Source organism: Trachurus japonicus, chromosome 5, assembly GCF_045865225.1.
Source record: "Trachurus japonicus isolate A0001 chromosome 5, Traja_1.0".
Lineage (NCBI taxonomy): Eukaryota > Metazoa > Chordata > Actinopteri > Carangiformes > Carangidae > Trachurus > Trachurus japonicus.
In genome coordinates, this window is record NC_140911.1 from 24628490 (window position 1) to 24650936 (window position 22447).

The 22447-nt window shown below is 41.6% G+C and overlaps 2 protein-coding genes across 5 annotated transcripts in view; one reads left to right on the forward strand and one right to left on the reverse strand.

The window, feature by feature from the left end:
• cenpp (centromere protein P) overlaps nucleotides 1–22447 on the reverse strand; it is an 84929-nt gene that overhangs the window by 4227 nt on the left and 58255 nt on the right. The gene's annotated exons all lie outside the window — the stretch shown is intronic.
• On the forward strand, nucleotides 1022–22398 carry ecm2 (extracellular matrix protein 2, female organ and adipocyte specific). 4 transcript variants are annotated; one of them, XM_085776921.1, is made up of 12 exons: nucleotides 1022–1270; nucleotides 5573–5710; nucleotides 6476–6637; nucleotides 10680–10868; nucleotides 12694–13494; nucleotides 14258–14373; nucleotides 14468–14603; nucleotides 15198–15355; nucleotides 16491–16630; nucleotides 16946–17058; nucleotides 17813–18026; nucleotides 21081–22398. In XM_085776921.1, the coding sequence occupies exons 2-12, from the start codon at nucleotides 5575–5577 to the stop codon at nucleotides 21265–21267; spliced, it is 2352 nt and encodes a 783-aa protein (XP_085633047.1). In that variant the 5' UTR covers nucleotides 1022–1270; nucleotides 5573–5574; the 3' UTR covers nucleotides 21268–22398. The 4 variants fall into 4 exon arrangements, with proteins under 4 accessions (XP_085633047.1, XP_085633048.1, XP_085633050.1 ...); XM_085776922.1 differs by having other exon boundaries at nucleotides 1053–1270; nucleotides 12733–13494; XM_085776924.1 differs by lacking the exon at nucleotides 10680–10868 and having other exon boundaries at nucleotides 1053–1270.

Consider the following 22447-nt stretch of genomic DNA (forward strand, 5'->3'; position numbering starts at 1 on the left):
ATAGCGTGGTGAATGTGCAGGTCACAACTTGTCCACCAGAGCGTTTTGGAGTTGTTGGATTGTGTATTTGATGAGTTTGATGAGGGAAACCAATATATCCCATTAGCCTCTGTAGCGTAGCTCTGAGCAGCTCACGGCTCTGCTCCACTGTTCTAAAAATAGCTTGCACCGACAAATTAAGGGTATGAACCTACTGCTATGACTATAGGGATTATGGCATTGGGCCAATTTGCCAAAATGTTGAACTATCCCTTTAAGATGTTTCACTCTGGATCAAAATGACCAGTGTCGGACTTAAGTGTCAAGCAAATGCTCTAGACTTGCTGCTTTTAGTGACAGTTAATGTGTGTTGATGCTGTGAGACACGTCGGTGGTGTGTGTGTGTGTGTGTGGGGTGATGTGATTAGTTGATTAAAGTAAATTGTTACAGTTACTGTTCAAACATTATCTGCTGTAGCTTCTCAAATTTAAATCTATAAATAAAAAGGTTTTGCTTTGATGCAGTCACTTTACTTTGACCTTAGATTTATTGGACTGTGTCGTCATTTGCAGGCTGCGGTTTGTTTGTATTATTTTTGCTCCACATGTAATATTTCAGCCTTTCTTGTTCCACCTTTAAGACGTCTCGCTCTGCATTCTGAGGTTTTAGTTCAACACGTGGAGCAGGGAGGAGTTTCACATGGAGCTTTTTCTCGCCGACACCGAGGTGGGATGTCTGGTCTCCTGTGACCTCTGACCTCTGAGCTGCTGTGAACTCTCCCCCTGGGCCGGAGCTGCAGCGGCCGACACGTCTTCATTCATGTGTGTTTTGTTTTTTTGTCCTGTCCACTGAGCAGCACGTGGACACTTGATTTGTTGTCGTTCCTCGATATCCCGCAGCATGTCTGCAGTGTCCTCCCACAGACAGGATGACACATGTCAGACCTGTCTCTCCGTCTTTCTCTCTCTCTCTTCTCCTCTGTTTATTGCTCTCTCTCTCTCTCTCTCTCCCTCTGTCTCTCTGTCTGGGCTGCAGTACAAATCCTTCACAGCTCTATTAGCTCGGCTCTACGCTCTTGCTTCCTGCTCTGACAGAGACTGAGAAACAAACCCTCTCTCTCCCTCTCTCTCTCTCACGCACACACACTCATTGTATCATCACACAGCGACACACGCACACACACAAAAAAAACACACACACACCTCTCCTGGAGCTCCTGCAGAACCAGAGGAGGAGAAAACAGGGTGGAAGAGTTTGGCCTCAAGTCCTGCAGCCGCCTTCAAACTGCTGGTAACGTAGAGTTAATGTCTGTTTGTCTGTCCTCAGCTCCTCCCCACTGTCTCACTGTCTCTCTGTCTGTCTGTCTGTCCTTCGTGATTTGTAAACAGCTGTTTCAGTTTCTGCACAAGTTTTTTTTCCCCTTTTTTTGTGATTTGTGATGATCTTCCTCACAGCTCCAAAAGAAAAAAAAAACTGTTCTGATGATTTACAGAACCAAACTAAACCAGGACAAAGAGATACAGTCCTGACTTGAGCCAGAATTGATAAAAAAGAAGTCATTTTTGAACATTCAGGACTCATGTTCACGTCTCTTCACTTCCTGGTTTTGATGCGGCACTCCTCAAATTTCCCCTCAGCTCACTGATGATGTTCTGTTTTGTTTCAGAACATTAACTCTCAGGTCTTAGGCATTTGTACAGAAAATGGATATTTACAAAAGAGGGGCATCAAACTATCCTAAAACAAGAAAGAGCTCTTCTTCATGTGCATGTTCAGCAGAGCAGAACTTCAGTTGTTTACTTCCTACAAAGAATCCCATGAGATGCTGATAAGTGAGAGCACGACTGCATGACGTCTATAAGACTTGACCTGAAACTGCCGGCTACTGACACAGGAAGCTCAACTGACCCAAGACCTGGTGCTTTACGTCACAAAATGCGAAGCAGAACTGGACAGTGGGGTGAAAACGTTTCCTGCTGGTTAACGGTCGTTGCAGACGGACAGGAGATATGATTTTTGGCTTCATCAGTCCTGCAAGAACTAGAAACAACATGAGAGCTATCTATCATCTCTACATCTTTTTACTTTCACTGTTCTCCACGTACTTCAGACACGGTAAAAACGAAGGCTGAGGTGATTGGCTGATTAGATTTCATTTAAATGATTTGCTTAATGAGGACATGGCCTCTTCTCAAACAACATAAACTCAAATTTCAACAAACCACGACACTAAAGCTCAACTGATGACACATCACATCCATTACAACCAAGACAGTAAACACCATCTCACTACTACTGCAACCGATGCTTGATGGAAGAGGAAGCGAGTCAGATGAGCCAACATGAAGCTGCCACTAGTGTTTGTTGAGAGAAAGAGGATGGAGTCAACAGCTGGAAACCAAAAGGTGGAGCAGAGGTTTTACCCAAGCAACGACACGCGGTGAAGCGGAGCACGGAAAAATTAAAAAAAAGAAACATGATGATTGGAAAATAAACTTCTTAACTGCTGCAGTGGAGCTAAACTGATTCAGGATATGGAAAGAAAAGCTCAGTTATGGCAAAATCTGTAGCAAAGTTTTTTTCATTTTTTTCATTTACGTTTAAGAGGATTAAAAAATCTAAATGTTTCATAAGAGGAAAAACTGAATGCTGTTCATCTGACAGAGAAATGACGTAATTAGTCACTACTTTAAAACATAAGAAACAACAAGCAAACAACTCAGCAGAACATAAAATCTAAATTATTTTGAATACTTGAGTAAGTCATTTGTCAAGGACAAAATGTCAAATATTCTCTAGAAGTAGGTTTTAGTGTGAAGATTTGTTGCTTTTCCCTGCAACTGTTGTTGGGTTTGTTGTGGCAGAACAATTCTCCAACATCCAACATGATCACAGACTGAAGATCAAACTTCAGTCATGACTTTAGTGAGATTTCAATGCTTTAGCCGCTAAAAGCTGAAATGCTGATCGTTCTGCACACAGTTGTGTTAGAAATGAAACTATTGCCTCTAAGTCTATTTAATAGGTGAAGCAGTAAAGGAAACAAACAGAGCAGCAGAGAAAAACTTGAACTTTAAACACAGTGAGTCTGCGTTTCATTAAACTGAACTCCAGGTTATTTTTATCCTCTGCTGTTCCTGCTGGACGTCTCTCCGTCTGAGCCTGCTCATCCAGAAACTGAACTGCTGAATATTTTCCATTTCTGATCCCTCCCACCTCTTTTCTTTCCTGTCTCAGCACACATGGATCTCTCTCTCTGTTTCTCTCTCTCCTGATCAAAACTGAAATCTGCTTTCCTATTGGTTGCTGCTGGGTCCAGGAGGGAGGGTCTCACAGCTCCAGTCTGTGGAGCTGCAGAATGAAGTTTTCTCTCTGATCCGAAAAAAAAGAAAAGAAAAATGTGATGATGATTAAAAGAGTGTGGGTGGATATCAGGGATCTCATGGATAAGGGAGACCCACTTACCACGTCTAATGTGTGCGCTGTGCTCTGGAAGAACTTCATGGGAGCTGTAGTTTTATTCATATTAATCATCGTCTAACCTTGTTAGAAAGTCCAGTTTTCACCCTGGTTTGGACTACAACAGTGCTGCATGTAGGTAAATATAAAGATTAAATGGGCAGATATTGTGATATGAAAATGCGACTTCAGTGTGAACTCTTGGGTCACTTTTCCTTCTCAGTTTTACTTGAAATGATGTTTATTCGGTCCTGCACCAAACAAACATGTCCCCTTTACATCTTGAGTAGCAACACAACACTATATAGCACTGACATAGCACATCAATGTTGTGTTTGAACCGTTATCAAAAATAAAATTGCAGCCCATGAGATTTGGATATTGCACGTCAAAATATAAACTCCTGGGTCTGGAGGTGTCAGTTCATGTTCACTGTTAAAAGCTGCAGAAGGTTAACAGGCTCGTTGCCTGAGGCCCGTATTCCTAAAGATTCTGAGAATCCTCTCAGAGTTCCTAACTTAACCTAAACATTCCTAGCAAGGAGTGATTCCAGAACATTCTCAGAGAACTCTGAGCAAGGAGTGGACAGAAACTCCTATCTTAGTGAGGAGGTCTGGTTGACCCCCGTTGATAGGTATGATAATGCTTTTGATGGTATCAAAAGCTGTGATTGGTTGATCCTAAAAGCTAGAAGAAAAAAAAATACTTTTGGTGATAATGGCCAAAGGATGGACCCTCAAATCGATAAACTTAACCATAGAATCTAATCTTACGAAGACTGTGTAATTGTAAATATTTCACATAAAAGAAAATATCTGTTAAATGAATAGTAAGCTATACTTTAAAATTATCCTACAAATTGTGTGAAAACTTAGGCGCACTTGCACAGTATTCACATAGTAATAGTTATATATTGCTTATATTAATTGCCATGCTGGTCATTTTTGCACTTTCAACATTTCAACTCAATTTGGTATTAACAAGGGTAAAATGGCTCAGCTTTCATCAGTGTCTGTGATTGCTGACCGGCCTATAAGAAGCAGTGTTGGTTGGCTTTCAAATCTACCACAAACCAGTGAGCAGCAATGGAGAAGAAAAGAACAAGGAAACCCAACTGGGCAGAGGAACAGTGTTTGCTTCTGGCTCAATTGGTCAATGAGCATAAATGTGTTTTGAGAGGTAAATTTGGCCGTCCGCCATTTTGTCCTCTGCTTAAAAAAAAGTCCTCTTCCCCGCTCTTAACAGATCTCACTTTAGGAGCTTTCTTAAAAGCTAGGATTCTTTAGGAATAGCTTTTATCTTTACTAGGATCTACTCTTCACTTTTAGGGGAAATTCTAAGAAAACATCATGAGATTCTAAGAATTTTCTTAGAATTTGGCCACGAGGAGCAATACAATACAACAATAACAATAATACAACTCTTTGCACTAAGAATCTTTAGGAATACGATAGTGACAGGATGAGAAACAACTCAGTAGTGATGGACACAGTGCTTCAGACCAGCAAAAACCTAAATATCTCTCTATCTGGCACTGTTCCATCAAACTGGAGGATCCCATGATTTAACACAACCAACGACTCCCATCATGCAGTGGGGCACAGCGACAGTGCATTTATTACTGTTATTGAATCTGCACCATTCAGATGGGGAATCAGACAGAAGACAAACTATCAGGTGTGTGAAGGTGTGTGTTAGATCCCTGCTTAATAATGACAGGACTGCTGTCTATAGACTAGTCATTACACACACGCACACGCACGCAGGGGGAACTGGCCATTAGGACCCCAGCAGAGGGCTATATGAGGACCAGCAGCAGCACCGACAGCTCTCTTTGTTGGAGCAGCTGCTGCAGGTAAAAGAAACTTATTTCTTCTGTCTATTTATCTGGAGATGGAGAAAAAACATGGATCTGTGTGTGTTAAGTTTGGGTTTAGTTACCTGAATTAGGGGCAGACAGCTGGGGAGTGACATGGAAAAAAGGTCTATGACTGCAAGTCTGGGTTTTGGAAATCAAGATCATTTCTTCTTGTATCCAAAATTGTAGAACTGCTTTTGTTAATTTTTTTATATGTACATTTGACATCTACGGTCTCTGGAAAGCTGAGTCTGGTTGTTGCTGCTGTTCTTCAGGGATGAGGTGGTGGCTGGTGGTGGCCAGTCTGTGGCTGCTGGTGGCGGCCCTGACCGTCCCACACACTGAGGCAAGCAACAGGCCTCATGCCCAGGATGGTGGGAGCCGCCAGGTGAAGAGGAAGAGAGACGGAGAGGGTAAGACTTCCACTCCCAAACCTACTCTGATGTCTGGAAAATCCTCTTGTTAGACGTTGTACAGCCAGATCAGCAGACTGTTGTCAGGTTCAGGGTGTTCGGCACAAAAGATGGAGGCACAATGTGACTTCAGGCCTCCCTCCGACAAAAGTTGAGAAAAATGTACCCTCGAGAGACTAGTTTTAGCAGCAGGTAACTCTGTATTGATCTGATGGGCACAGTGACTGCACATACATCTTCTGAGTATTAAACCTGTGGTTGTGTTTCCACGTTTCCACATCTTCTCTGTTGCCAATTCAATTTATAGTCTTGTTTTTCTGATGCAAAAACCTCTAACAATACCAGAAAAACACCAGATGTGACTATTACATATGTCCCACAGTGGGATGTTTGTTCTGATTTGATTAAGTGAATTCTTTTTTTATTATAAGTTAGACGGTTTGTGCTCAAAATGTATCATTATTTTCTAACTCTGCACAGAAACGAGAACACATTAAACTTAGATTAATGAGGAATTGTTTCTCTCTCTTTCTCCTCATTTGGCTGAAAAAGGGTTAGTTAGAATTTATTTATTTTGGCTGAGAACCAAGAACAGACGAGCTTCGGCCAAATCTGGGACAAATCAGACAAAAACATACTGCATCTGAAATCTGATCGCAGACTGTGCCTAAAATCAAGTTGACCTAGATACTGCTGTCTGTTATTGTCTCTGCTGGTTTCTAGATAAGAGATACTGGTGAGTAATGATATGACCGTGTCTTGCAGGTCTTGGGCGAACCAGAGCGGGGCGCTCTAGACCTCTGAAGATCAGACTGGTCCCTGGTCCCAGTGTCCCAGTCGAGCCCCGGGAAAACCAAGGAAACACTTTGTTCCTGGAGTCCTACAAGAACCGCCATGAGCAGCACTCGAGCTACAACGTCATCCCAGGTCAGTGAGACCAGTTCATCATCCAACTAAGACCAGCACCTCAGTAACTCTGCGTCACCCCGGGTCAGTGGAGTCGGTACAACACGTCCCTTAGCCAGATTAATAAGACCAGTAACTACGCCCAGTGAGACCAGTAACTTTGCTTTAGCCCAGGTCAGCGAGACCAGTAACACATCCTTAACTCAGGTTAGTAGGACCAATAACTCTGCTTTTTTTTTTAATCCAAACTTTCTTTATTGGTATTTTCACAGTCAGGATCTCAGTTCTTACAAAGGACAATGGTTCCAGAACAAGTTAAAAGATCCAATTCTTATTTACCCATAGCAACTCTGCTTTTACCTGCATCTGCCCAGTGAGACCAGTGACTTCTAAGACGTCACTCAGTCACGTTGGATTTGACACAAGTTGTAAAGAATCTACTCTCAGTCCCTCTGGTAGACCCAGTCCACTCACTGTTTCTTAAACACAATAATTATAAAAAGGTGCTTCATCAATTCTGTTTAAACTATCTGATGGTTTATACATCTCCTAAATCTGTCGCCATGGACACGGTCAGAGTTTCCATTTCTCGTTAATACAGCTGCCGTTATGACGGTAACGGCTCCCATCATGTTCAACTGTGTTTTGTGGTTGTGTTACTGGAAGAGCAGGAGCTGTGTGGCAGGAAACCTTTACTCATAATCAGAATCTGACTTGATGGTTTATGAGGGAATTACTCCCCCACAAAGATACATGGCGCTATAACATTTCTACAGATATATACAGAGAAAAGTATTATGGGTAATTGTAGGATGCAACAACCTTTTATTCTTATTATAAATCATTTTTCCAATAATAATAAAATAGGACGCATCTACGACAGTTTCCATTGTTTTCTCATCTTCAAATCACTTGTTTTGTCCAACTAACAGTCATATTTACTTTGTTCATCCATCATAGTTGATTGATTTCATCTTCAGCTCTGCCTCACTTTCATTTGGACAATAAACACACCTTTGATGTAGATCTAAAGCCACTGTCACAGTAACAGTTTTAATGAACAAATAAACTAAATGGCACCATGTATGTGACTTTTATAGTCCATTAAACCTTAGTACAGTGAAATAAAAACTGAGTAAGGCAGTTTAATCAGACTGGGCAGCCAGAGGATTTGTCCTGCTCTCATAATGAAACTGCTCGTTTATTACACCTCAATAATTTAGTGACAAATCATCACATTCCAACATGAACAGAAGGGAAAATCATCCGAGGGAAAGAAAAGCTCATCAGAGCACAAATCCACAAAACCCCCACACAGAGCTGAAGACAAACAGAGACTCAAACAGTACCTCAAAGTTGGGTTTACAACAATGGATCCAGTATTATGTAATTAGTGGTGGCAGTCTGATGCAGGGAGATGTAAGGACTTTTTTTTTCATTTCAACTATTTGTTTCTGTTTCTCTGTTGTTTGAAATGTGAGATAAATCTGCTTTGTGTTCGGAGCAGCGAGACACAAACCGACTGTAATGCAACAACAACTAAACAGGCCAGAGTCCAGTTTACACAAACAGACGGTTACAGATGTTGGACTGAGACACTTTTACCGAAAGGTCTGACGCTAGAAATAAACATTTTATCTGATTTGTTTTGTTTTGTGAGTCAAATGCCTGTCCAGTCTCCATGGAAACCAATCAACTGCGAAAGTTACAGGACACTCCTGTGTGGAAAGTTCATTCTTGATTCTTATAACAACACTAGCTTAGCAAAAATAATCGTATCCCGTTCTCAAACCCACAAGCTTTTCTCCAGAGTTTTCAACCTTATCTCAGTTTTCATCTGCAGATGGAGTTTGGTCTTTTTTTTCCCCGAAGAGATCGTTCATTAAAGTTTCATTATGTAATGTGCGGGACTTCTGCCAAGTAATAAGAGAATCATTTTGTCTAACTAAAAAGGTACATGTGTAGTAGCCTTATCTTATCGACCTGTTGCACACGCCGTACAACACGCAACAGCTAATTAATCAGCTTTTCCATTCTCTCGGATTATCTACATATTTTGAAGAGGGTCATGATAATGACACAAGTTCAAAAAACTGAAGGTAACTCTTCTAGTATGTTGACGACGCACAATGACAAAATATGATTTTCATAATATTGGACTGCATCTTCATAAATTATCATTTACTCTTGGGTTAAAATAAGTTGTGCAGATGAAACCAAAATAAATAAATAAAATAAAATCTCAAACTCAAACCTAGGATGTTCCATTGTTTTAAAGCCCAGAGTGACATCTTTAAATTTCTTGTTTTAAGTAATAGTCCAAAACATAAAAACGTTGAGTTTACAATGATATGAAATAGAGAATTGTGGCTAATCCTTACATTAGAGGAGCTGGACACTAAAAAAAGATTGCTTGAAAAACTATCAATTCAATATGAAAACAATTTGTCAGTCAACGAGTCAAATAGCTTCACAGCTGGTAAACACGCATGAAATGAAATAATGCAGCCGACACCTTGGGACGATGGTACCACATTATTTGAACGAAACCCTGCAATTTACTGGACAAAAAGCAAGAGCTCTGGCTACAAGACAATATTTTAAAGAGAAAAGAAAAGCTCTAAAGTATGTGTGCTCCAGTAGAGATGACAGGGTGACAGTCTCACTGCTCACAGTAAAGAGGACGAAGATAATAGAGAGACAGTATTTAAGAGAAATAGCCTGAGCCTCTTAACTACCTGTGTTCCTATAGACCTGGCAAAGAGCATACCATTAGAAAGGATAAATGACAGACAGGACAGACTTAAAATAGACACAAAGAGCCTCTTCCTGTCGTATTATAGTGGTTTACAGTCTTTCTAACTGACTCACTGCCAGTTACAGACTCATTCTGTCCCAGGTCTCGTGTTGAGAGATGAAGTTAATGCAGAGGGAGGAGTGGAAACGCTACAAATCACTGCTTTGTCTGGTTCTGATGGTAAAGTACAAGCTTTAGATTTGACTAGACCTACACAGCAATTAGTGCAGCAGGGCCGGCTGCTGCTGACGAGGACCATAATGGTCGGCGTGGTGGTCTTAAGTGGAGGACCCACAGGTCGCTGGTTTCAATTTTCTTTGTTCTGCCATAAATGTATCCAATTTGTTCAGTGACTCAAAGAGGAGGGATGTTGTGCTCATGGACAGCTGTTTCCTTGGTTGGAAAACTAGAGTAAAAAAAAAAAAAAAAGCCATGTAGGCGGAAACAAGGACACAGGGAACAGTCTTCTGTACGGGTTTCTGTGAGACGACATGGAGCAAAAACATGCAGTCGTTTAATTAATCCTGCTTCGTTCAACATTTCAGAGCTGCCAAAAAATATGTTGTTGTCAGGGTGGAGGTGTAGCTGTCTTTTTAATGGTTAGGCCAAATACTCCTCCAGACTGCAAAACATAAACACCATGTCATGCTGAATTATGAATAGAAATGGCAACATAGTCCAATAATCAGCCAAATTCACCCTCACACTTACAAAAATGGCAGCCAGGGGGCGTCGTTGTGACTGAATGGTTAAAACATTTCATGCAACCGAACCGCACAGTCTCCTCATTTGGTTTCAGTCAGCGAACTTTGTTGCATGTCTTGCTGCTCTTTTCACCTCTTTCTCCCTTCAACATAGCACAGCACAAAAGGACAGCCTAAAATAATTATCTCTTTGTTTGGCAGACGACCAGTTGTAAGCAGTTGTGGTGGATAATTGTGGTAATTTTCTAGTAATTATGGAAAGATCCTGGTTAGTCAGCTGTCCACAGTCAGCTACATGTGTGCAGTAAACAGGGCTGTAAACAGTGTGGCAGACCATCACTGTATATGAAAACTGCATTAAATGCCTCTTTCCTCATAAAGACACAACTATGTACAACTGAGCTTGAAGCTGACTGTGTACAAATGAAATAAACTCATTCAAAATCAGCACTCAAAGAAACTTTCTACTTTTACTGAAGAGAAAAGCGTCACAGTTTTGGAATGTGCGAAGAAAAGTCTCTGAACGATAATGACCCGCTTCAATGTGTGTGTATTGTTTCAGGTAAGCAGGGCCAGTGTGTGTACCAGGGTCTGACCATGTTCGACCAGGCCGTCTGGTCTCCAAAGCCCTGTGTGACTTGTCTGTGCACCAGCGGGCGGGTGGTTTGCGACGAGATCACCTGCCCCAGAGTGCAGTGCCACTTCCCCTTCATCCCCACTGGGGAGTGCTGCCCCGTCTGCACGGAGCCAGGTAGAACACACAACATGTGGCGACGCCATGGTGCAACATCCAGTGGGAGCAGAGATGGGAAATGTTGTTAGAAGAGTTTCATTCATTCAACACATTATCTAAAGCACGTACATCTAACTTTTAGAGGAAAAGCAAAGTTGTGCACATCATAATTTATGTATATTTAAATCATGACATTGACTAACAGCCTTCAGTTTAACATGATGAATGCACTGTGGAACTGATTATCACATACATGCAGACACAAAACACCAACATATCGTGCGTCCTTGTGACTCACAGGTGATAGAAGTTAAAGATTTTAAGGCCGACAGGACAACGGATTTTTTCATCCTCAACAGTAACCATGTGTTAGGAGTCAGATTTAATTTAATCTAATCATATCTGGAATGAAACTCTTCATTATGTAATCTCTTTTACTTATCACTGGTTTCTTGGAAGGAATTAAAACTAAAGCGTTTCCATCTCTGAGGCTCGGATGTTGCTTTCTGTTCCCATCATGGCATCCAAAAAAAAATGTGTTTAGCACATTTTGGGTCAGTCAACACACATGTTGTGAAAGTTTTAATGTGTAATGTACAGTATGTTGGGATATATGACATGTTGTTTTCAACATTTCACTTTACTGTCAGTTTAATCTCATCAAAATGAAAACTGGATGTATAAGTGACTCTACAATAAACACAGAGATGTGTAGACAAGTTGCCAGGTGCAATTACTGCCAGGTGCCTGCACATGCTGGAGGCAGAGAACATGTACAAACTTACATCTACAATGCTTCATTCTTATATACTGATTTGTCTTTCTAAATACTGTACATGCAGGTCATTACGACAGCGTGGTAAGACGTGAAGAAAGAGTAGTCTTAAAACTAATAACTGCACACAAGCATTCATCAATGTATTTTAGGATTTATATGTAAACAACACTCTTAAAAAAGTATTTTTCTTAATGCACCAAAATATTTGTGTATCTATATACGAGTAAATGTAAGAAGAATCCACACACAAGAAGTGCTTTATCTAAATATATACAGTATAATGGAAATCAACAAATATTTGGAATTTTTGTGACTAGTTGTAACATTTATACACAAACTGCTAGATCTGCATTTAGGAACTGCTTGTGGTTTGTAAACTTCAGTGCATGTGTGAGTGGGGTTTTATGAGACTCCACTCCTCCTTTCTGCCAATAGATATCTTTTTATATTTGTATAGAATGGAAAATATTTTTTGTAGTCATTTACATATAAATCCCAAGAGACATTTGTGAATCCATCTGTGTGCATTGATTCAGCAATTTTGAGAGTGATCTGACTCCACAGCGATGAGTTTTCTACCTCTTTGCTGAACACGCATCCTCAACTGATGACGGACAACCTGTCAGTTCAACGTGGGTGAACTGACAGTAACTCACTATGAGCATGTGTGGAGGTGAAACAGGAGAAAACCTCTTCAAGTCATTTTTCTATGACTTATCACTGTATGTAGCATCAACCTAAACTATGCTGTAGTGTGCAGAAGACATAGTTTATGCTCTGGAGCTTCACCTGTCTGTCTGTAGCTCTAACCCAGTCCATCTGTGTCTGTCCATCTCCTGTCTCCTGTGTTTCTTTCCTCACCAACTATCCTTTTATCATTCTTTGCTAGTTTTCTTTATTTTTTCTACTTTTTCCTCCTCTTCTCCCTACTTCCTTTCCTTTCTGTCTCTCTATTTCCACACCCTTTCTTCCCTCCTTCTATCTCCACCATCACCTTTTTCTTTCCTCCCAACCAACTCCTGCCTCTTGCCGACTCCTTCCCGCACAACACTAAACCCACCCTAGACCCCGACCTCAGCCTTGACCTCTCTGGTGACTCCCCAGTTCCCAGTGACCCCAGCGATCCCGAGACCCCGCTGACCCAGGAGGAGATCCAGCGAATCCTCTGGCGGGAGGAAGAGGAGCACCGTGAGGAGGAGGAGCGTCTGAGGAAGAAGGACGAGGCGAGGAAGAAGAAGCGGAAACAGAGGAAGGAGCAGGCAGAGAAACAGAGGAGGATAGTGGAGGAGAGGAGGAGACAGGAGGAGGAGGCCCTGAGGGTGCAGGTGGAGAAGGAGGAGGAGGAGTGGAGGCAGAAGGAGGAGAGGAGGCTGGAGGAGGAGAGGAGGAGACAGGAAGAGGAAGACAGGAGGCAGAAGGAAGCAGCGGAGAGAGAAGCAAGGGAGAGGGAAAGGAAGCTGGAAGAGGAAAGGAGGAGGCAGGAGGAGATACTTAGGGAAGAACTACTAGCTCTGGTGGAGGAGGAGGGGCAGGAGGAGGAGGAGGAGGAGGAGGAGGAGGAGGAGGTGGTGTGGCTGAGAGGAGACGTGTTTGAGATGCCCCCAAAAGAACCTGAGGAACCCGAGGAACCAGACCTCCTCCCTGCTCCAATACCAAGACCTCCTGCTGCGACGGAGGACGAGCTAGAGGAGGTGGAGACAGTGGAGTTTGAGGAGGAGGAGGAGGAGAAGGAGGTGATGGTAGTGAACAGAGGAGGCCTCCCACCAGGGTGCGATATGTCAGATGTTACTCTGACATGTGAGAACGCCAAACTCATCCACTTCCCTCCTCTGTCCATCCGTGAGCTCAAATCTCTCAGTCTGGAGGGTAAGTGAACGCCACGACAAGACGAGGAGCTGAAACACTGCGACTTGAACACGACCCCCTTGTATTTACTGAAAATCAGTTCAGTATTGAATGTGACACTTTATAGGCTTAACTCTCTAATTATACAGTAGATCTGAAATGACTGAAAGTTGAAGTGATTCTGAGATTCTGACTCTACAGACCGATGCGAGGCCACGACGCTAAACGTTTCAGCAGAGAGCGCTCACCGCACTGTCGGCCTGTTGGACAACAAAAACACACGGCCCACTTATGATTATAGAGTAGCGTTACAGAGTGGTGCTCCTCTTACCTCACATATTATCTTTGGCTGAGTTTAGACAAAGCAGAGAGATTGTTAAGCAGACAGAAGCCAGGTTTCACCACGCCGCATTAATGGTAATTATTCAAAGCTGACAAAACCGACTGATGTTGCTTTAAATTACAAGAGTGATGGTTGTCTCCAGGTAAAAAAGAGAAGCTGCTACCTGATTCTTTCAGTGGATTGTTAAAAAATGAAGACAGACAAATTATTCGGCGAGAGATTCATTAGAGTTGCAGCGTCGCAGGTCTCATTAAACCAGAACACAATTCTTGTGAACAAATGATGTCAATAAATCAAACTCTGTCCAATTATGACGCACCATCACCAATTTGAGAAAACACACAATGCATATGGAAACACAGAGCAACTACATCTACTAAATCCATTACCACTATAGGGACAAAGTTTCCTGAATTAAAGTGAAATTGTTCTGGCGTACAGGCAACAACATCAGCAGCATCCCAGCAGGAGCCTTCAATGGCATCCCCAACCTGGAGTGGATCAACCTGAAGAAAAACAGGCTCACCTCCGCCAGCATTGATGCTAAAGTCTTTAAAGTAAGTGACAACTGACAACCGAAACCAAGACAGTCAGTCCTGCTGCTCGCCATCGGCATCAGTATCACCTCCACTGTGTGTGTGTGTGTGTCAGGGTCTGAAGATGCTGAGACGCCTGTACTTGGACGGGAACCTCCTCGACACCGTGCCCTCTGAACTCCCGCCCACCCTGCAGGAGCTGAAGATCAGTGAGAACAAACTTAGAGGGATCGACGAAAACAGCTTTCAGGGTACCGAATGCAGCATCCCACAATGCACCTCTACACTCACATCAGCTTTGATGTCGTTCTGCCAGCCATTAGTCAAGTTTACACTCAGCGACTTCTCGTCTAAAAATGACATGATACAACTAACTACGCAGATCTTTTATGAACTCTATCACTGAGTCTTTCTCCAGGAAACATGTTTGGTCAAGTGCAGTGACATCATCCAGTCTGTTCACTGAGGAATTTTTGGCTACAGTGAGCTGAAGTTGTCAGAAACAGTCAATATCTGATTAAAATTAAAATCTGCACTTCTTAATGGTTGATCATTAATAATGTAACACGGTATGATTTCTACCTTGTTGTCTGCTACACATGCGTAGTGCAAAAAGTGTTTTTTGCATTGGCCTGAGCTACAGTGCATTAAAGTTTGATCATATTTCATTGTAATGTTAGACATTCATGTTATAGAGAAGTCAATGAAATGACCATTTTTTTGTTTTGCCAAATAACTGTTGGACATTTGTAGTCTAACAGATGCTTTCTTCACTACACGATGTAAAGACAAACTTCCAGTTGAGGTAAGGTGACATTTATGTTCATGTCTTTCTTCTCCTCAAGATCTAAACAGTCTGGTGATTCTGGAGCTGGAAGGAAATCTGCTGAGTGAGGGGAATGTGGATCCTCTGGCCTTCGCTCCCCTCACCCAGCTCTCCTACCTCAGACTGGGCAGAAACCACTTCCGCACCATACCACAGGGCCTCCCGCCTTCGCTGCTGGTATGAAGTGATATCTGTTTACATAACTATAGCCAGAGTTTTCTTTTATAAAAGTCCAAATCACCATGCTCTTCCCTGAGTTACAGAGCTAGGACCAGTCTATGGCTAGGACCTACCACACACTGCTGATTTGTTGAGATGATCCCACCAGAAAAATGGAACTAGGAGAAAATAATCATGTGGTCGGTGGTCGAATATGGTAGGGCTGACCCAAAAAAAAAAAATTAAATTATCAAAATATGATAATCGGGACAGCCCTAGAATATGGGATCTTTTATATAACTTCTCAAAAAAACAAAACAAAAAAAACAACAACAACATATTCACAGACTAAACAGTTCCAGGAGGACAAATAACAATAAACAATAAAACCAAAAGCAATATACTGATTTAAATTAAATCTCATTAAACAGTCAGTCACATTATCAGAGCCCTTTTGAGGATCTGGCAACATTCACAGGTAGATTTGCTGAGGCAACACTATTTTCTGGCTCTGAGGTTTAAGACTACTCCACTAAGCAAACGCTGCTCCTACCTGTAGGAAAACCAGGACACCCAGCTTGTAATTATGGCCTCTGCTTACCCACAAACACTGCAGAACACCAGTAAAATGCTGCTAAATCCACCTTAAAACCAATTTCAGTGTTGACTTTGCCTGCTCCTGTCCTTAGTTTTAAAGATAGTGCTCTACCTGTCAACGTCAGATCTGTGCTAATTAGCTCTGGGATCCTAGGAATTATCAAACACTTTACCTTTATAAAGCCAAACTATACACATAGCTTATCACAATGTGTCTGGTATTCATTAAATTTCAGATTTTCTCACAGACTGTAGACAGAAACCAATTAACAATGTAGAAGGAATTCAGTTTGGTGTGGATTATGACCTGAAGCAGTGCCAACAAACCACAGACTTGACTGCCAAGATCTCTGAATAAGAAGCACTCAGTAAGAATAGCTGTTTAATAACACCCCTACTGTTGCCTTTATATTGGTTTCATAAAAATACATATACATATTAAACAATCCTACTGTAAGTCTGAAGTCAAAGTCCAGTTGTACATGAATTTCCACCTATAAAAACACTTTCTGACCTGCATGATGAGAAACATTTGGTTTCTTTTTTCTGTCCGCAGGAGCTCTACTTGGAAAACAATCTGATCGAGGAAATCTCAGAGTCGGTTTTCAATCACACCAGAAATCTGAATGTGGTTTCTCTGAGACACAACAGGCTGGATGAGACCAGGATTGCACCTTTGGCCTGGATCAACCACAGGTCCGACAAAGAGAGACATATCGCTATCACCCATGATGCTTGAGGCTCACAGGATTTTGCTTGAGTAAATTTCAGCGGTCACAAACGCAAATAGTCTGTTTCTCATTTCATTACAATAACCACAGAACAGTGAATCTGTTAAATTAGTGGGAGTGCATGGGTGTAAAAAAAACGTTTTACTTTGACACTAGATTAACCACAGTGGAAGGTATCAGTTCTTTTACAATAAGCTGTCATCCACAAGAATCAACTGTGTTCCCTCTCATCCCCATTTACTCACAAATCCTCTCATCATCTCCCTCCCCCCCTCTGTAGAAATCTGGAGTCCATTGACCTTTCCCATAATGACCTTTACCTGGTCCCGTCCTACCTGCCCAGATCTCTGGTCCACTTGGTGCTGGTGGGAAACAACATAGAGAGGATACCTGGTAGGTGGAAACAGTGTTGATGAACTAGCAGATTGGAGAGCTTCGGAGAACTGTTGGTAGATTGGCAGGTGCACGATACCTGGAGAGTTTCACCAACCACTTTTTGGCTCCAGAAAATAAGAAATTGCATACTACTACTATATATGGAAATGAATGGAGTGTTTATGTCATAGATATCAAACCTTTTATCAAACAAATCACTGCTTTATTACTGTTATGACTGCATCTGTACATCAAGTAGTGGTTGGATGGGATGCATTTACAGTTTTTCACAGTAGAAACTTGGTTAAACTTTGTATATCACAGGTTTTGCTTTTGTTTACACTGTTCTCCACGTGCTTTCAGGACCAACTCAAACCAAATTGTTCAGAAAATTACACTAGGGTATTTTCAGGGAAGGCTTGCAGTGCTGTCAAACATGACTGCATTTCATGATTGAGCTACAATGACAGAAAACTACTATACACACATAAGTAACCACAGTTTTGCATTAGCCTGAAGCTGCAATACTAATACTATAATGCTACTACTTGGAAAAAGAAGAACGATTAAATATGTTTAAGTATCTTCGGGCCCCCTGCGGTGTTTGTACAGCTCCTCACCAGAACTGGGTTCTCTTTCTGCCTTCACATCTCATTATCACATACATCTGAGGGGAAATTAATTACAATTTCAACTCCATCATTGTTCCTTTACTTCATTTGCCTATACCAAGAAGACCAATTCACAGTTTCCTTAATCTCCATCTCCACAGGTTACGTCTTTGCCCACATGGACCCTGGTATAGAGTACCTCTACCTCTCCTACAACAAACTGGACGGAGAGGGAGTAGAGCCCGAGTCGTTCTTCGGCTCGTACCACTCCATGGTGGAGCTGTGTCTGGATCACAACCAGCTGATCTCTGTGCCGTCTGGCATCAATGAGATGACCAATTTACACTTTCTCAGACTCAACAATAACAAGATCAGGTATGAAGCCATCATCCATAAACATTCATCTGTTGGACTTAAATGAAATTTCCTGTGATTTCAACATGAATACGTCCTGAGGACATATCACTCCCTTCCCAGAATTCCCCAGGATTTCTCACCATAATTGAAGTTTATTTTAAGATTATAAAATGATGCATATTATATTGTATTATATGACATAATACCTTAAAGCAGATATCAGTGGCACGGCCGTTTCGGCTAATGCTGTGTTCAAGGCAGGCTTTTGAAACCGTAAGTTACAGCTTCAAGTCACAACTACGACTTGGTAGCGTTCCAGGTAACCCGTAGCTCGTGTTTTTACCGTCCTGTTGTCTGTGAAAGTTCCCTATAACAGCCACTCGTAACTTCCGACCCGTGAACTCGTACCAGATCGAACTGGTATGACTTCACAGGAAGGAAAAACACAAAGTACGAGTTTCCTTGAACGCACCATGAGTTAGCAGCCCCCGCCCTTGTCAGGTATCAATTGGTCCTCGTGCTACGTCACCACATTCACGCGCATCCCTTGGCTGCACACACAGCCCTTCATGCCGTTCTCTCCCCTCATTGGATAACACTTGTATCCCACAAGGAAAATTTTCTCCTCGGGTTACAGCAGAGCAGAGTGACGGAGAGACTCGTGTTTAGGCTGAAATACTTCATGTAAGTGATTGCTGACGGAAAATAGGACTATTTAGGACTTATATTAACAAAAACATTCCACTGATATCTGCTTTAACACCCCTTTGATTAGGAGGTATTATTTTCACAGTTTTTCTTAAAAGTCTCCTTGAACGTTTTAAAACTGAATCACTTAATCCTGTTTTACATCTTTTCTCATCTTACCTGTACCTGTTTTAACAGATGTGAGTGATTATATGGGAGTTAATAACAATCTTAGTGTAGCGTGCCAGCAAAAAACCATCACATGCAGTCATGCAGACAAATTATTTCTGTGGTTTGAGGGATAGAAACATTGTTGGATGTTTAGTGACAATCTACATCTACATGTGATATTGTCTGTTGAACTCTGTTCTCCTCTCACATTATGGATAGAGGCCCAAAGATCTGAATAAGACACTTTGTTGGACTGCCTGCACACTCCCCATTGACAGATTTGTTTTCCCTTATGTTTAGACTAAACTGTATTTTCCACTGGAGTGTAAGATGCAACAATGCTTGGAAGAAACAGCTAAAGTTGAGCAGTCAATGGAATTTCATGGTTGAACTATATCTAAAACAGTTGAGGGGTGGTTTTAATGAGGTCTTGAAGGGGGAATCTTTGTTTCAGTACATACAAATGCTCTCAGTATGTTAACACACGCAGGCAAAGACACGCTACAAGTTCCAGGGTTCTGCAGGTGTTTTTCCATCTTGATGAAAATTACCACCATCTCAGTTACACCTGCATTCCTGCATATCCATGTCGGTGCCACAGGAACTGAACTCAATACCAACTGTGAGACCCAGACAAACAGAATTAACATTTAACACGATACTGCAATAGAAATAGTAGTAAAAGCTACTAGTATGTTTGATTCATTCACAACATAATGAAATGGAACTACAGACGTAGCGCACACAAATTGACTTAACTACCAATTTCAGTGGCAAAAATGCAATAAAACAAGGTGACTACAGACAGAGCTCTAGGAAAAAAAGTTAAGTCAATACAATTTTTTAACAGCAACAATTAAAATTCAGAGACGACAGCCTGACCAGACGACTGACTCATTCATCACAGCCCGCCAGACAATATTAAACCTGAAAGTTCACTGGACGGAGAGTCGTCTTGACGACAAGAAACAAAACAAGAGTTGGTTCATGACTCCACCTGGGAGTCATCCTGCATCACCTCATTACACACTCGCAGGTCCATACAGAGTACACAGTTGTCCAGGTTGCTTTTGACTATGAAAATAACTTTTCGACTGTAAATTGTAATTTTACAGTGGGAGTCTATGGGGACTGATTCACAGTTGGAGCCAGCTCCGCTATTCATCCTCCAACTCCACTGCTAATGTGGCAGGTGCCGGGTGTTAACCACAGTTATCACCCTCTAAGCAAAAATTGCTGATCATTTTAACATATGTGGTAGGTCTACTCTGCAAGCAAAAGCAGTATTGTTAAATGTTGATAAATATAAACCCTGAAACAATGGGAAAGTGGTTAAAAATGGTACATTAAATGATAGATTAAAAAGATGGTTCATTAAATTCATTTTTCAGATACTTTTTGATTCTCTTCTTGGAGGTGAGGGTTAGGAAGAAAAAAAAGTGGAAGATTTCAACTACACCAGCTGTTGTAATCTGAGGACAAACAGCCACATTGTTGACAGCTGCTTCTCTCTCTACTTTCATAACTTTTAAAGCCATCGTACAATTTCTGTTTGTTGCTCATTTATTGGAATATATAATATATTTGTTACACATCCAATATTAGTGAGAAAGACAGTAAGAACTACGTCCACGGGACAAAATTAAGGTATATAATTGTTTATCATCTGCATAACAGTGGTCTTTGACACTATGATGGATGATAATGTGTTCCAGAGGGAGCGAGTACGAATCAAGTGGAACTGGGCCCAGAACAGTTCCTTGAGTGACTTCACAATCAGCAATAAGTGTTTTGACTGGTGAAATTTGCATCCTGGAAAGTATGAGCAAACTCGGTTAAGCACATCAACAATGAGAAGAGAGAAAATATCAGTAGAAGAAAATGAAAGCTTTGATCAAATTCATTAGTGCCAAAATGGGCCGAAATGATGGGTCGATTAATTTGACAACTGACAGAAAATCTGCAACTGATTCATTTTGAAACAGAAAAACAAAACAAAGATATCCTCTGTCAATCCCCTCTGGTAAGATTTCCTTTGCCTTATGTGATAGCAAATGTGGCATTTTTGAGGTTTGGACTGATGGCTGGAAAAAAACAATCACCTTGGGCTCTAGACTCTCCTGGGCAGCCTTCAAAAACCACTGTCTAATTAACTGATAATGAGAACCTTTGCTAGTTAGCGATCTAACTCCCTCCTAATACTGTGTATTTCAGGAGTATCTCTGATGAAGGTATCTGTGACCCGAACCACAGTGGAGACTCCACTCTGGTGGCACTGAGGCTGGAAAACAACTACATCGACCCCCAGAAGGTCTCACCGACTGCCTTCTCCTGTGTGCGCTCGTCCTCGAGTGTGGTCTTAAAACCACAGAAAACCAGTCCACACAAAACCAAACACTAAAGACATTTGTGTTGCACCCCCTGAAACATCGGGGTCTGGATTTTGATTTTTAATGTGCCAAAAAAAGTCAAAACCTAAGATTATTTCCCCTCACTTGCTTCCACAGATATATACATTACTGCAATAACACTCAGAGTAATCAGAAATTTGTGTCACATTATAGTGTGAACATGGAAAATGTGCATTTGAACAGTTAATGCTGATGTCATTTTCTCTACGGCAATGCATTGTCATGTCCTTTTCCTTGGACTTAACGCTTACAAGCTGCACCAAGTAAGATTTTCTTTTCCTCTGCTCCGAAAACACCGTCTCAGGTCTGGTAAGGTGTTTTGCACTGTCACCTGGCGCACCTCGAACGGATGAAGGTGACAGAACATGTTCAGACTTCAAAATCAAAGACATCTGTCTCCTTTGGTAAACTCTCTAAAATGGAAAGAATTCCTATGCCATACACAGTAAAATGAAAATGCTAATAAAGAAATGGAAAGAATTCCATGAAGTGAGACCACAACCCCAACACATTATTTTTAACAGCCTCAGCACCTTCATGTTCCATTTCTCAGCTCAGCTTCTTCCAGTACCTTCTTTCATAAAAGCTCCGACATGGAAATGAGTGTGAGCGGCGAAATCACATATGATACATCCTTCGTGATCTTTGTGTAACAGATTAACAGCTGGTTAAGGGATTAAGCTGAACTAAGAGCTGGAACTAGCCTCTGACAGATTTAGAGATGGAAGATGTAATGACATGTCTGCTTCTTGCCTGCATCCTTCACTGCTCTGAGTTCATTTATGCCTGACGTAAGAACTTAATATATACAGCACTTTGCTTTAAAGTTAAGTATCAGATTTCACATGTTGATGGTGATGATTGCGCTGCTGCTGATCATAGTCCCCACGATACCTTTGATCTGTTATAACGAGACAATGAGCCAGGTAAATTCTGAACATTCAGGTAACTTCACTTTCGCTTCGTCTCTTTACTAATGCCGTGCAATTGCCGTGTTTACGTGGTCTCATTCACTGCTGAGCAGGGATCGCAGTGAACACACAGTTCGAGTTTCATTGGGGATGAGTATATCCATGGGGACTGTGTGGTCTAAAGAAACAAAATTACTGGGAAAACACTCACAACAAAAGCCTTTGACCGTCTGTTCTCCCCCTAGGAACTCAGAGAAGA